General features: G+C 42.0%; 1 protein-coding gene across 2 annotated transcripts in view; it reads right to left on the bottom strand.

The window, feature by feature from the left end:
• Window positions 1–15,742, bottom strand: part of GOLM1 (golgi membrane protein 1) — a 62,692-nt gene that overhangs the window by 14,935 nt on the left and 32,015 nt on the right. For both annotated transcript variants that reach the window (XM_022558967.3, XM_022558966.3), the window contains exons 5-9: window positions 15,246–15,348; window positions 8,539–8,668; window positions 3,810–3,969; window positions 2,869–3,138; window positions 1,173–1,286 (exon numbers count right to left, since the gene is read on the bottom strand). In XM_022558967.3, coding sequence (XP_022414675.1) covers window positions 1,173–1,286; window positions 2,869–3,138; window positions 3,810–3,969; window positions 8,539–8,668; window positions 15,246–15,348 — 777 coding nt within the window. The remainder of the gene's footprint in view (window positions 1–1,172; window positions 1,287–2,868; window positions 3,139–3,809; window positions 3,970–8,538; window positions 8,669–15,245; window positions 15,349–15,742) is intronic.

The following is a 15,742-nucleotide window of genomic DNA, read 5'->3' as shown; positions in this document are numbered from 1 at the left end:
CAGTTACAACGTGTTTACCTTCTAAAAACTCACTTGTTATGTGTGGTTTTGTGAATCTGTTTTATTTCACAATGGAACCAAAAGAAAAATCTGACAGCATACTGAACAAAAACATGGGTGAATTCCTTTCAAGTCTAGATGACTCAATATCTAGAGGCAGTAAAAGAAAAGACAAAAATTTTTGAAACTTTCACATGGCAAAAAACCATAAGCAAAACCAAGACACACTGCCAGGCAGTATTTGCAACTTAGGTCACCGATAAAGGCCAACCTCCCCTGCATATAAAGAGCTCTTAGAAACAAAGAAACACCAAGAGTCTGATGGAAAAACGAATTTCGAAAAAGAAAACCTTGAGTCCACAGTGATACTAAAACAAGGGGGGAAGACAGAGAGTCAGTGTGTGTGTGTGTGTGTGTGTGTGTATGCACGCACACTCACATGTGTACACGTCAGGGGTGAGGGGGTCCTTAAAGAACGGCAGTTAATAAATGTGAGGAGTTATTATTTAGACAACGGTTTTCAATGGATGGTAAAGCCACACTATTTCAAAGCATCCCCCTCTAGACAGTGTATTACACAGGGAATATGGACCTTTGCAACGGAGAGACCTGGTGGGCACTACCTTAACCAAGGATCAACCTGCCATTCCGTGCCTCCTGGTGGGAAGCCAGAGGAACACAATTGCACCTATAAAATGTTCAACCTGAATCCAGTCACAAGAGGCAGACAGATCCGGAATCTGATCATCCTGCTGGCCTGGACTCCTCAAAAATTCAGAATAACAATAACACAAAGTGCTACTATAAACAACTGCCTGGAAGCTCTGTGCGTGCATCAGGGCTTTTCAGCTGGTGCTGTGGAGTAACGAAGCAGTGAACTATCATTTTGTTGGGAAGTCCCTAAATGTCACTGAAGACAAATCCTCACTGATTCCGGAGGGCCTGAGCCCCACATCATATATGCAGACTTTCTGACAGGTCTTTGTCGTGGCCTTTTCAACCCTTCACCTCCCTCCACTGCCCCTACACTCGAAGGCTTCTGAAGAAAACAAAGTCTTCTAATGATGGATTCTTTACACTCTTACTGTTGGGATTCGGTGTACAGTCACTGCAAAAGTGAAGGACCACAAAGCAGAAATGAATGAAATGACCCCACCACCGCCGTTAATTACCATTTCCGTTTCTGTCATTCCCCGCGAGGGCTGCCTGCTTGTCTGTTTCAGATTCTGCCTCGTTTTCATCCATGTTGTAGTCATCTTCTGCTCCCAGTTTTTGCTGGTTTCTCCCTATAAAATTAGCAGAGCCATAAAACGTAAGCTACATCATTTTCTCTCTCGATGCCATAGGAACACCAGAGCCCAGGTACTGGGGTTGTCCCAATCCTGGTTTAACAATCAGATCTTTTGGCTTCCTCTCAGGAAATGACAGGGACGCATGTGCTTGCTTCCAGGGCGAATACCGTGCAGGAGTCCTCTACTTTTGTATGCCCCACTCCGATTCTGAATCTGTACAAAATACGGCCCTAAATAAAGGGCTATATTCCAGGCTGGAAACGGGGTAACTAGCTCACCAAACCAAAAATCCCAGTTTTTTAAAGAGACAATCAACTCAAGGTTAAAGGAAGGCACCACTGTTTCCGGAAACTACGGGTTGCTGGTTAATGGCAGCCATCTCCTTAGAAGGGTTCACTGCCCCGAGAGAAGGAAATGGAGTGGCCACTGTGAGCCAAAGGATAAAATTTTCACAGAATTAGATTATTTATCACTGCATTCATCCCTGGAGAGAAGAGCAACCAGAAAAGAAGATCGGGACAGAATGCATTCAAGAAACATACTCATAGGGTTTAATGTAAACATTTTATATCTATATATAGGTAGGTAAATAAAATCTTTTGTTAAAAAAAGTGTGCCTCGAAAAGGCAGCTCTAGTTCTATTTCCCTGCACTCACTGCCTGAAGTGGAAACAAAGCCCAGGCCTCGTGCCCTGTAGCTTTATTCTACTGATCAGACCATTACCGCTGACCTAGGACGAGGTGTGACACACAGCCCCAGCAGTATCTCAGGCCTACTGGTAGCGGTTACACTTGATGACCAGCTACTGAATGGTCTGAAATTTGAGTACCAATCTGATCAGCCACCAGAGTTTCCCTTTTTCTTTTTTCCCCCCAATTCTTAAACTGAAAACTTATGAGAACACACTCGTCAGAAGCTTCAGTGAAAATTAAGATTTAAATGGAATCAGGGTAACTTCTGCAAATAAGTACATTCCCCAACTTCTGTCACTCGATCAGGCTCAGAACACAGGTGTCTTCTGTCTAAGCACTCCTGGCTTAGCTAGGATTGAAATTTTCCCCATCTTTCAGGGACCAAAATACATCCCAGAATACTCTGCTAATCTCAGTTTCCCACACTTTTTTTTAAGAAAGAGAAAAGTCAACCAAACCAGAAAGGTGGGATTCCCACGTCACTTTTCTGTAAGGCTCAAACGTGCGTGAAACTCCGTCTAGCCAATCCTTCTGTCCCTCCTTCCTCCATCTGCTCGCCAGGCACTGCTGGTGATGCCGCATGAGGAAGTGCAGCAACAAAGGTGAGGCGCGGGGTCCACCTGGCAGGAGACCTATGTGTGCTCGATGCTCAGCTCCCATCCCAAGGTCTGCCACCTGGAAAGCCCCCTAGGCTCCCTGTGAATATTATTTCTAAAAGTTCCAAGTGCTGGGAGTGACGGCTCTTCTGTCCTGCCTCCTGCTGGACAGTGCAGACAAAACGAACCACCAAACGGTGACCTGCTGTTTGGGAATCTTCATGGCTGCCCATCCCGCGTCAGGAAGGAGGCTGAGGACGCGGGTGCCGGGTGGACAATCTCACCCACCTTCCTCGTCGGCATCCCGCTCCTCCTCTTGCCCGTCGGGGATGACGAGCTGGTCCCGCTCAGGGCTCTCCATCTCCTGATTCTCCTGGCTTGCCAACAGGGCAGCTGGCACCTGTGGGGTTTGGCCCAGTTCTCCGGGTTCTCCACGGCCTTTTCCGCCCACACGTCTGTCTTCTTCCGCATTCTGCTCTCGCCCCGGCTCCTTCGACAGCCCCAGGCCATCCCTCTGAAGCTCCTCCTTGCTGACGACCTGAATCTCCTTGGTTCCCTCTGTGCACAGAACATAGTTAGCTGTGACCTCACTAGCAATTAATTAAGACAAAACCAGAAACCCTCGTACCACTCAATTCCCAGAGCCTTCCCAAGGACTGTGGACCGATAGGGCAGGTGGATCATTTCTTTTGTGGCCTCAGCAGACTCCAGGCCTCTCTATGCCCACAGCTCATCTTCAGAACCACCAGGAAGAGGAAATGGCTTAGAAAAAAAATTCAGACTAAGTGATCTGGCTCACAGAGACACCCTGCAAGTGGAGGAGGCTGCACTGCTGAGGTTACCTGATCGTCCTATTTAAGACGAGTGCTTGGGAGCCAACGACAGCTGCCTAGGACTCAGCCACGTCCCCTTAATCCCACAGTCCCACCACTGTCCTGAAAAAAGGCTCTGCCTGGACCTTCCTTTACAGAGCTGCCAAAGAACTAGGCACTTAGTTTACAATGTGAGACATCAGTAAGGCAGAGAAAAAGCCCATGGCCCCAAGTCCAGGTGCCAGAGAGACACTCACCTGCCACCTGCAGCCCCGTTACCGAGTCCCCACCGGCCACCAGCAGCACACTCTGCCCTGTGTATTTGTGTGGACTGGAGGGCATGACCCGCTGCTATGCTTTCTATTGGCACGGGACCCTGAAGAGGGCTTAAACGTGTCATTGCGAAGCTTCACTTACCTTTCTCGCCTTGTTTCTTCAAATCCAAAGCCGCCTCAGAACTGGGGACTGGTGTCTGGGGCTCGCTGTTGCTGGGCATGTTCCCTCTTGCTTGTGGCACCTCTGCCTGGGGCAGGCCTGCTTCCTGCGGCCTGGGCTGGGGCTCACTGGGGGCTTGGAGCTGAAACAGGAGCACAGGCAGCCAGGGGCTCCATGACCATAAACCTTCAACAACGCTGAGCAATGCAATGGACCCACTACGTCCTTCTGATGAATACGAACATGGAAACCCTGAGAAATGCCATACTCTACCCAGGTCATGCCCTACCACCTGGCATAAAGCAGAAGATCTGAGGCTGGATCCACATCTCCCAGAAAAATCTTTTAATAAGGTATTAACAAGTAAGCAGAAGATCAATAAGGAAAGAGAGGACTTGAACAACATGACAAACCACCTTAACAGTCACCTGCAGAGCACCCAACCCAACTAGAGCAAAATACATTCTTCTCCAGGACAGACAGATGCTAGGCCACAAAACAAACCTCAACAGGTTTTAAGTGTTGAAATCATACAATGTATGGTCTCCAGTCACAATGGAATGAAATTATAAATCAATGACAGGAATGAAATTTTTTGAGAAATTCACAAATATGTGGAAATTAGATAACATACTCCCAAATAACCAATGGGCCAAAGAAATCACAAGGAAAATTAGAAAATACCTTAGAGAAAAATGAAAAACACAACACATCAAACTTCTGGAAGGCAGTTAAAGCAGTACTAAGAGGGACATTTACAGGCCTATCTCAAGGAAAAAGATATATCTCAAATTAATAACCTAATCTCTCACCTTAAGACACTTGAAAAAGGAGAGCAAACTAAACCTAAAGCAAGGAAGCACATAATAAAGGTTAGATCAGGAATTAATGACATATGGAAAAGAAAATAAAGAAAATCAATGAAACCAAAAGTTAGTTCTTTGAAAGATGAAAAAAATTGACAATGCTTTAGCTAGATGAACTGAGAATTTAAAAAACTCAAATTACTAAAATCAAAAATGAAAGAGGATAACACTACCAACCTTACACAAATAAAAAAGTTTTATTATAAGGAAATACTAAGAACAATTGTTTGCCAACAAGTTTGATAACTTAGCTGAAACAGACAAGTTCCTAGGAAGACACACACTACCAAAACTGATTCAAGAAGAAGTAGAAAATCTGAGCAGACTTATAACACAAGAGACTGAAGCAGTAATTTAAAAATCCCCGCCCCCCCCAAAAACCCAGTTCCAGATGGCTTCACTGGTGCATTCTACCAAACATTTAATTCTAAATCTTCACAAACTCTTCCAAAAAACACAAGAGGAAAGAATACTTCCCAACTCATTCTATGAGCCCAGTAATTACCCTCATACCAAAGCCAGAGAAAGACATTACAAGAAAACTATAGACCTAATATGAATATAGACCCCCAAATCATCAACAAAGTTCTAGCAAATCAAATCAAGCAACATACAAAAGGATTATACACCATGGCCAAGTAGGATTTCTCCCAGCAATGCAAGGTTAGTTTAACATCTAAAAATCAATTAATGTAATACCATGTCAATAGCATAAAGGACAAAAACACATGATCATCTCAATGCAGAAAAAACATTGGCAAAATCCAACAGCTCTTCTTGATAAAAACACTCAACAAATTAAGAATAGAGGGGAACTACCTCAACTTGATAATGTGCATCTATGAAAAATATATAGGCATACCTTGAAGACATCGCAGGTTTGGTTCCAGACCACTGCAATAAAGTGAATATCGCAATAAAGCGAGTAACGCCAATTTTTTGGTTTCCCAGTGCCTATAAAAGTTATGTTTACACTATACTGTAGTCTATTAAGTATGCAATAACATTATGTCCAAAAAATGTACTACCTTAATTAAAAAATACTTTATTGCTTAAAAAAGGCCAAAACAGTTACAATAGTAACATCAAAGACCCCTGATCACAGATTACCGTAACAAATGTAATAATGAAAAAGGTTGAAATATTGTGAGAATTACCAAAATGTGACACAGAGACATGAAGTGAGCAAACTGGAAAACATGGAGCCAATATTATTTGCTCAACACCGGGTTACCACAATCCTTCAATTTGTAAAAAAACACAAATATCTGTGAAGCACAATAAAACGAGGTATGCCTGCACAGCTAACATCAGACTTAATGGTGAAAGACTTAATGCTTTCCCTCTGTGATCAAGGACAAGACAAAGATGTCTATCCTCACCACTTCTATTTAACATTATACTGGAGGTTCTAGCCAGGGATATTAAGCAATAAGAAGAAATAAAAGGCATCCAGATCGGAAAGGAAGATGTAAAACTATTTTTAGATGACATAATCTTAATACAGAAAATCCTAAGGAATCAAAAAAAAATACTATTCAAACTAATAAACAAGTTCAGCAAGGTTGAAAGATACAAAATCAATATAAAAAATGAATTGTATTTCTACACACTAGCAATAAGCAGTTCGAAAATGAAATTAAGAAAACAATTCCATTTATAATAGCATCAAAAAATACTTAGAAATAAATTGTACAAAAGAAGTGCAAGACTTCTGAAAATTACAAAATATTATTCAAAAAGACTTTTAAAGGACTTAAGTGGAAAGACATCCCCCATTCACACAACAGAAGACTGGATGTTGTTAAGATGGCAACATTTCCCAAACTGACGTACAGACAATGTAATCTCTGTCAAAATCCCACCTGGCTTTGTTGAGGACATTGACAAGCGGATCCAAAAATTCATACAGAAAGTCAACCAGTGCAGAATAGCCAAAACAATCTTGAAAAAGAAGAACAACGTTGGAGCAGTTAAAGCTGCTGATTTCAAAGCTTACTACAAAGATACAGTAATCAAGACTGTGTAGTATGGACATAAGGACAGAAAAAGAGATCAATAGAACAGAACTGAGAGTCTAAAAATAAACCCTCATATTTACAGTAAACTGATTTTTTGACAAGGATGCCAAGGCAACTCAGTGGGGAAAAGAACAGTTTTGTTTTTTTTTTTTTTCAACAAATGGTGTTGAGACAACTGGATATCCACATGCAAAATAATAAAGTTGGACCATTAGCTCACACCATATACAAAAATTAAATTAACTCAAAATGAATCATAGGACTAAATGTAAGAACTAAATACTAATGAGTATAAAAGTCTCAGAAGAAAATACAGGAATAAATCTTCAGGATGCTGGATTAGGCAAAGTGGTTTTAGACATGATACCAACAGAACAAGCAACAAAAGAAAAAATAAACTAGACATAATGAAAATTAAAAACTTTTTTGTGCTTCAGTGAACACTATCAAGAAAGTGAAAAGACAACTCAAAGAATAGGAAAAAATATGTGCAAATCATATATCCAATATCTTTATATGAATATATAAAGAACTCTTACAACTAAATAATAAAAATAACTCAATTTCAAAATGGACAAAGGATATACAAACAGACATTTCTCCAAAGAGGATATACCAACAGCCAATACAGCATATGAAAAGATGCTCAAAACCATCAGTTATTAGGGAAATGCAAATCAAAACCACAATGAGATACTACTGCACACCTACTAGGATGGTTATGGTGAAAAAGACAGATAATAACAAGAGGTAGCAAGGATGTAAAGAAACTGGTACCCTCATAAACTGCTGGTAGGTATGTAAAGAGTATGATCACTTTCAGAAACAGTATGGCAGTTTCTCAATACATTAAGGAGAGTTGAGTTACCATACGACCCAGCAATGCTACTCCTAGGTATACAGTATACCTAAGAGAAATGAAAGCTTACATTCACACAAAAATGTGTGCATGAATGTTCACAGCAGCATTATTCACAGTAGCCAAAAAGTGAAATAACCCAAATGCCCATCAACTGACCAATGAATAAACAAAATGTGGTATAGTCACACAATGGAATATTATTTAGCCATAAAAAGGAAGTACTCATACATGCTACAACATGGAGGAATCCTGAAAGCATTATGCTATGTGAAAACAGTATGATTCCATTGATATGAAATATCCAGATAAGGCAAATCTGCAGAGAAAATAGATCAGAGGTTGTCTCAGGCTCCAGAGACTGGGGGTAAAAGGGGAGTGAGCTAATGGGTATGGGATTTCTTTTGGGGTAATGAAAATGTTCTAAAATTGACTGTGATGATGACTGTACAACTTTGTGAATATACTAAAACCCACTGAATTATAAATACTATATAGGTGAACTATACGGTAGGTGAATTATATCTCAATAAAAGTGCTGTATTTAAAACAAACCAAGATCCCCAGAAGGCTGTGAGCAGCATTTTGATGGGCTGTGCTTTCACAAGCAGCAGCCTGATAGCACGCGCTCTGATCAGCTCCATCACTGACCGGGTACTGTGACCTTGGGACAGTTTCTAACCGCCTCCACGGGCCTCAGAGCCCTCCAAACAAGAAAACAACAACAACAACAACTCTCTCCCAGGGCGGCTGTGAGCTTTAAATCAAGCAATCGCCTTATGGCCCGGAGCACGGGGACCAGGTCTGGAGGCCAGCATGCTCCGCCAGAGACCCTGCATCCCGGGACCAGGCTGTCGTGTGTCAGGGAACTAGAGCGAGTCAGAGAGCAGATGAAGGAAGGAAATGCCTGAAGAGGGGGTAGGAAGACTTTTGGGAGATCCTCGGCAGAAAAAAGCCAGGATTACCTGCTGGCTTTGGTCCTTTTGTTCACTCAGGTCTCTGGAAGCTACAGCCTCGTTTCCCTTTTTGGTGACTTCTTCTATTCGCTCTTCACACTGCTCCTTCACCTCTTTCATCTGATTGATGCACTGGTTCCTGTGAAGGTGAAAGCAAGCAAATGAAAGGACAGCTATTTAGAGATGTGTCTATATAGCAAGTCCGTCCCTGCTCTGACAGTGGAATCCACTTCCCCATGAGACACAGCTCATATCTTTCCTGCTTCCCGCACTTTATCTGAAGAGGACACAGGCAGGGCAACAAATATGTTTTCAGTTATTAAATGACAAGAAAACTGGAGTTAATTGAAAGTTACAAAAAAATATGTCACACTGTTGTAAAATAAGTGAACTTCACTGGTTAGAAAAATCAAATTTTTAAAATATAATCTGTGGCATAATAAAAAAAAAAAATGTGGTCTTTGTCCCCAAGTACTGCACAGAGCTCCTAAAACACTTGGAATTTCCTGAGTAACAGGAGTGTCTTCTGTTGTACATAACGGGCCCCTGCAGACCATACCTGAGTTTATGCTAATGAGCTGACTTACTGGGAGGAGCCAACATCGCTTTAGGATGGGGGCTGGCGGCCAGGGGAACCAACCATATGATTAGAGGGCTGGAACTTACAGCCCCATTTTTCAGGAAGCAGGGAGAGACTAGAGATTGAGTTCAAACACGTGGCCAGCCACTCAATCAGTCACGCCTATGTAATAAAACCTCAGATAAACATCCTGGACTATGAGACTTGGCGAGCTTCCTGTTTGGTGAACATATCTGTGAACCAGAAAGGTGGCACCCCACCTCCAACAGAAGTTCCTGCCTGCCCCCAACCTCCACCCCAGACCTTGCCTTATGAGTCTCTACCATTTAGCTATTCCTGAGTTGTATGCTTTATAATAAAACTGCAATTGTAAGTTTAGGACTTTCCTGAGTTCTAGAGAATTATTGCTCCTAAGGGGGGCGGGGAAGGCCTGAATTTGTAGCTACCCAGGCAGAAAGAACAGGTGGTCTGGGGCCACCGAGAACTTCTGACTAGCGTCCAAAGTAGGGGCAGTCTTGTGGGACTGAGCCCCATAACATGTGGGGTTTGTGCTACCTCTAGGTAGTGTCCAATCTGAATTGGACTTCTACTCCGCGAAGATGGGGTAGATGTATTTTTCACTCTTCCTCCACTAAGCACAACTAGAACTCTGGACATTACATTTAAAACAAACAGGGGCTTCCCTGGCGGTCCAGTGGTTAAGACTCCACACTTCCAATGCAGGGGGTGCAGGATCAATCCCTGGTCTGGGATTTAAGATCCCACATGCCGTATGGTGCAGCAAAAAAAAAAAAAAAAAGAGGAAGTAGGGTGGGGTAGGTGACTAACATTGTCTGCCATGAGAATTAAACATTTAAAATAAATAAATAAAACAAACATAAGAAGACTGAAAGATGGAGAGACGAAGGCAGACTGGCTAGGGACCTTAGGATCTAGAACAACACAGTGGTGTCACTGGAGATTACATGGGAAGCCTGCATTTCCATCCCCATCTGACACTAATGAGGTCCCCCTCCCTCTCCCCAGGTGGTGGCGTCAGAGGACGTCAATGAAGAGCCAGGGCTTTTACCACCACTGCCCAGAGGTTTCAATCAAAGATCATTCATCATATGAAAAACGAGGAAGATCTTAAATTGAAAAAAAAGAGACAATCAACAGACACCAAATCAACGTGACAGAGAAGTTAAGATGATCTGACAAAGACTTTAAAGCAGCCACCAGAAAAATGTTTCAATGGGTAATTAAAACATGCTTGACAGAAATGAAAAACTAAACAGTCTCAGCAAAGAAACAGCAAGTCTCAGCAAAGAAAGATATAAAGAAGAACCAAATGGAAATTTAATGCAATAACCAACATTTTCAAACTCAGAGAAGGAAAGAATCAATGAACTGGAAGACAGAACAATAGACATTACCCAATCTAAACACAGAGAGAAAACAGACGGGGGAAAGAGAGAGGACACAGCTTCATGGACCTGTGTGACTATTCCAAAAGACCTAACATTCACATCATCAGAATCTGTGATAGAGAAGATTTTCCCAGCAAGGTCCACGTAACTAGTCACTTTCACGCCCATCCTCAAGATACTACTCGTACTCACTCCCCTCCGTGACCGTATGATACTATCTGCCTTGCCCAGGTCACTCTGGGCTCCCCAGGTTCTCTTCTCCTAACATCTCCTAATCTCCTTTCTCTGCTCCTTATTGTTTAGGACTCAATTCTAAATGGCCTTTCCTGAGAAGTCTTTTTTGGGGGTAATAGATGAGCATTGATGAAAATGATCTAGTTTAAGAAACAACAATATTTAAAGGCACTTTCAAAAAGTATCTAAGTTAGCATCGGGTTTGGCTAGGTGAAACAAAAAGGCCAAAAAATAGCAGTTTATTTTTTCCTCACATGAAAGAAATCCAGGGTTAGTATGGCAGCTCTGAGTCATCAAAAATTCAGGCTTCTCTTGCTGTTTCAATATCCTAACACTGGTTTCTATCCCCCATGATTACCTCATGATCCAGGATAGCTGCGAGTGGTCCAGCCATCTTGTGTGAAGCCCAGGCAGCAGGAAGGAGGGAGGAGAAAAAGTAAAGGAAAGGGATGTGCAGTGGACTGTCCTTATTCGCAGAAGCCTTCCTGTAAGTCCCACCCCACGATTTCCTTTCCCCACTGGCCAGAACTTAAGTCACTTGGCCATACCTAACTGCAAGGAATTTGCCCAGTAGTTTTGCTGGGCAAAAAGATGAATGGATTTGGATAAGCATTGACTGGTCTTTGCCACAGGCAGTTTCAAAATGTTTTGAGTCACAGTGACTTCCCTGGTCCAGTGGTAAAGAATCCACCTTCCAATGCAGGGGACGCAGGTTCGATCCCTGGCCAGGGAACTAAGATCCCACATGCCACAGGGCAACTAAGCCCACACGCCTCAACAAGAGAGCCCACGTGCCCTGGAGCCCGCGCGCCGCAACTAGAGAGAGAAAATCCACATGCCACAACTAGAGAGAAGCCTGCGCACCACAACAAAGAGCCCACGCTGCAATGAAAGATCCCACATGCCTCAACGAAGATCCCACATGCTGCAACTAAGAACCAACGCAGCCAAAAAAGTAAAAGAAAATAAATTTTAAAAAGTGTTTTGAGTCACAAAACATTGATAAAATAATTGAATAGCGTCCCACATTGAGAACATAACCAATTACATACTATTATGTTAATGTAAATGGATTAGAGTTGGGGACAGCAGTACAAATTCATGTTTGGTTTAATTTAGATACAGATGAATACATATAGAAATATTTATCAGTATCTATATATAACACAAGTTAGTATACACACACATATATCTCTTTGCTCCGTCATCTGAGAGAGCCTAGCAGCAATGACACCCTAGTAGCAACAAACACACGTAGTACCCAGATCTTGGTTTCTAATACCATTCTCCAATAAAAAGAACAAGGGCTCCTTGGAGAAATGGTTGATTGGTTGATTCTAGGACTGGGACAGGAAATATATGAAAATGAGTCTGGAGCGTCTTTTGGTGCCAGAGTATAAAAAAGTAATTTTAAAAGCGGCGGGGGACCAAACCCACAATATCAGGGATATGTCAATTGGATAAAGGAATCAACTGAAAGAGTTCCCAATGGCAAAAGCTGGAAAACATGTAAGCAAAAGAAAAAATAAATAAGACAGTATTAGATTATAACCCAAAATATTCATGAATCCATACTGATATAAATAATTAGACAGACAGATAAGAAGAAGAGTCAAATCTCCTGTGCAGGAAAATTCCAAATAATCTGTGTAGGCACTCCATCCTTGGGGAAGTGGAGCATAACTTCACAATCTTTAAGTGTAGCCTAAGCACAGTGAATTTCTTCCAAAGATGATAGCATAAAGGGAGAAAAAAACAGAGTAACTTTATAGTGCAAAAACCTGATAAACATTACCTCAATCAGGTGATCAACAGTGATAAGTCATCCTGATAGCACGTATGCTTGATGTGAAGCCATGAGAATAGCACTTTACCTCTGTGACCTTCCTCTCAAAAATGTGCTGCCCCAGTTTCACCACGAGAAAAATATCTGATAAATCCCAACTGAAGGACATTCTACAAAATACCTGACCAGTACTCCTCAAAACTAATAAAAAATAATCCAGACCATAAAAAGTAAGTAAAGCTTGAGAAACTGTCGCAGCCGAGAGGAGCCTAAGGAAACATAATGAAGAGGGCATGCAGGTATGCTTCAGCGGTCCCTCAAATTGAACATGGAACTTTGTGTATACATCCATTTATAAAACTGCTAACAAGGAGTCTACACCTTTCATCGAATTCTCACAAAGGGTCTATAACCAGAGAAAGTTAAGAAAACCTAACTCATTCCAGCTTTCAACGTTTTATACACATCAGATATAGGATGGGAAGCATCCTCTATCTGGTACAAGGTTTTGGGCACAACTAGTAAAACAGATGCAGTCAGTCAGCTTTTTCAATTTACCTATCAACTTCCTGAGAGAAAAAGAGTGCATCCTGCACGCATGGCCACCAGGTTTGAGTATTCTGCTCACTGCCTGTCTGAACACTCCTATATGGGAGCAGAGCTGCCCTCCTTGTCACTGGGTCCTGGCTGATTTCCAGCTAGTTCAAAATCTTCTGGGTCAGCATTTATCAAGTGAGGCCATTAACGGCTTCTTGTATTTCAATCAATGGAAGGGAAACATGTGTGTTAAGGTATCTTTCAAGGATGAATAAGAAGACCGGAGCACTTCACTTTGGTCTGAATGCTTTCCAGTGACTACCAGCCTAACTCAGGGTTTCTCAACTGGGCACTGTTGGTGCCCTGGGCCAGATAAACACTCTGTTGCGGGAGCAGCCCTGTGCTTTGCAGGATGTAGCAGCATCTCTGTCCTCTACCCACGATATGCCAGTAACACCTCCTCTGAGTTGTGACAACCAAAAATGTCTTGGGACCTTGCCCAAGGTCTCCTGGTAGCAAAACTGCCACCCACTGAGAGCCACTGGCCTAGCTGAAGAAGGTTCCATATGCATGTTTTCTAATGACATTTCCTTTGCATTGTTTGCACATGTCCTTTGCATATTTATGTATTTGAGGCTTCCCGGTTTTAGTAGTATTTAGTTTTAAAGTGATCAGAAAGATATCATGGTGAGTGGAAGGACATCAGAATCCTTATGAGGAGGTGTGAGGTCACCTACACTGCTGTTGACCAGATGGCTAAAATCCTTTCAGAAGGCAATTTGGCGATTTATACCAACTGACACACTAAACCTACAATCCAGTCTTTTTTAGAAGGAAATAATCCAAAATAATAACTTTTAAAAGTTATATGTATTGATGTCAGGCCAATGTATAATAACCAAAGCTTAGAATTAATCTAAATATCCAACTGGGAAATGGTGAATTGAATTTGGTACCTCCACATTATGCAGTATTTAATATTTGGAAACAAAATGGATTTTTCAATACACATAATGCAAGAAAGTAAAAAAATGATTAAAAAATTTAATGGCAACTGCAATTATGTAAAAACTCTGTATGAACTTGGACATGGACCAAATAGAAGTAAGTCAAAGAAAAAAGAGGGTGGAGTTAGGGGAGCTGGTTGTCTCAGAATCCCAAAGTTCCCGTACTTGAGTTACACTGTTGCTATGAAGAAAATGGGAGAAAAATACATAGACTACAACTTTACTTGCTACCCTCTAAACTGGTTTTTACTATCTTACTAATGGGTTTAGCCCAACTTTTAAAAAGTTTATTGCTTTGTTTTGACCACAGAAGGACTGTGATATGTGAAGTGTGGAGTTTTTGTATGTGACTAAAGTCATCAGCTTAAAACAGATTGTCCGAACCATACGCTAGAGATCTAATGTACAGTTAATAATAATGTGTTTTATACTTGCAATTTGCTAAGAAAGTGGATCTCAAGTGTTCTCACCATAGACACAAAAAAGGTAAAGATGGGAGACTATGGATGGTTAATTAGCTTGATTGGGGGTATCATTTCACAAGGTATAGGTATATCAAAACATCATGTTTTTATGTCTTAAATACATGCAATGATTATTTGTCAATCATACTTCAATAAAGCTAAAAAAAATAAAAGTACTCCATTCTCACTGCAAAAATTTGGAAAGACACTTAAAAGTCTCAAGAAAACAAAATGCCCACAATGCCAACACCCAGTGATACATTATATTAATATTATTCCAAACTCCTTTTAGTCTATGAGTTTGACTTAGGTCACTTCTGAGCACTTTTGGAACACATTTTTAAAGGCTTTAGATTATTGATTTAACCAGCACACCTGCGCTTTACAGAGTTCTCAGTTACATATTTTAAGGTATATTGAGTTAAGTCATTTCTTGCTAAGGAGAACTGCCCTCTTGTATGAGGAGCCCACTGGCTAACACTTCTCCAGGGCTTTCCGAAGCACTGCTGACACTTAAAAAATAAAATGCATTATGTCTAAAGGACATGACTCCTAAAAGGGACTGAACCTTCTCCTCAGAGACCTATATGCTCTATAACAGAAAAGGCCAGTGGAGACTATGCTGCACCCCGTCCACCGCCCTCTGCTTAAAACACGTCAGCCCCCCGAGTGGCACACACTTGATGTGGACACACTTACAGGTCGTAGGAGAACTTCCTCTCCAGGTTGGTCTGGTTCTTCTGAAACTGAAGGACATCCTGCTGCAGCCTGCCGTAATTCTTCTGCAGGGCCTTTAACTGGTCTAAACCGAGAGGAGGACACGAAATCACACAGGGCACCGGCATGGCCATCCTGACAACAGCAGACACACCAAAACCCACCCACAATGGGCCGTGGCACCAACAGAATAAGGAGGGGAAAGAGGAAGGGATGAGAGCACGGCCCCTCCCCAGGAACCTCCCCACCCCAGCCCTGGAAGCGGCCCAGAAGATGTGCGATCCTATGGGAACCAGCACCTTGATTCCTTTTCACACATCTCTCCTAAATCTCCTTTTTGACCCGCAACCCTTACAATGCACCAGGAGGTTCTAACCACCTATTTCTCTCCTAGACATCATAAACCCTGAACTGTCCCACAAGGGCACACACGCCACCGTGTCTCCTGCCCCCAGAAGACGTATCCCTCGATCTGTGAA

Source organism: Delphinapterus leucas, chromosome 6 (assembly GCF_059928025.1).
Source record: "Delphinapterus leucas isolate spDelLeu-1000000601 "Yukka" chromosome 6, BTC_Dleu_Yukka2, whole genome shotgun sequence".
Classification (NCBI taxonomy): Eukaryota; Metazoa; Chordata; class Mammalia; order Artiodactyla; family Monodontidae; genus Delphinapterus; species Delphinapterus leucas.
The sequence above is the reverse complement of the archived record's forward strand: the minus strand, read 5'-3'. Positions and strand labels throughout refer to the sequence as shown.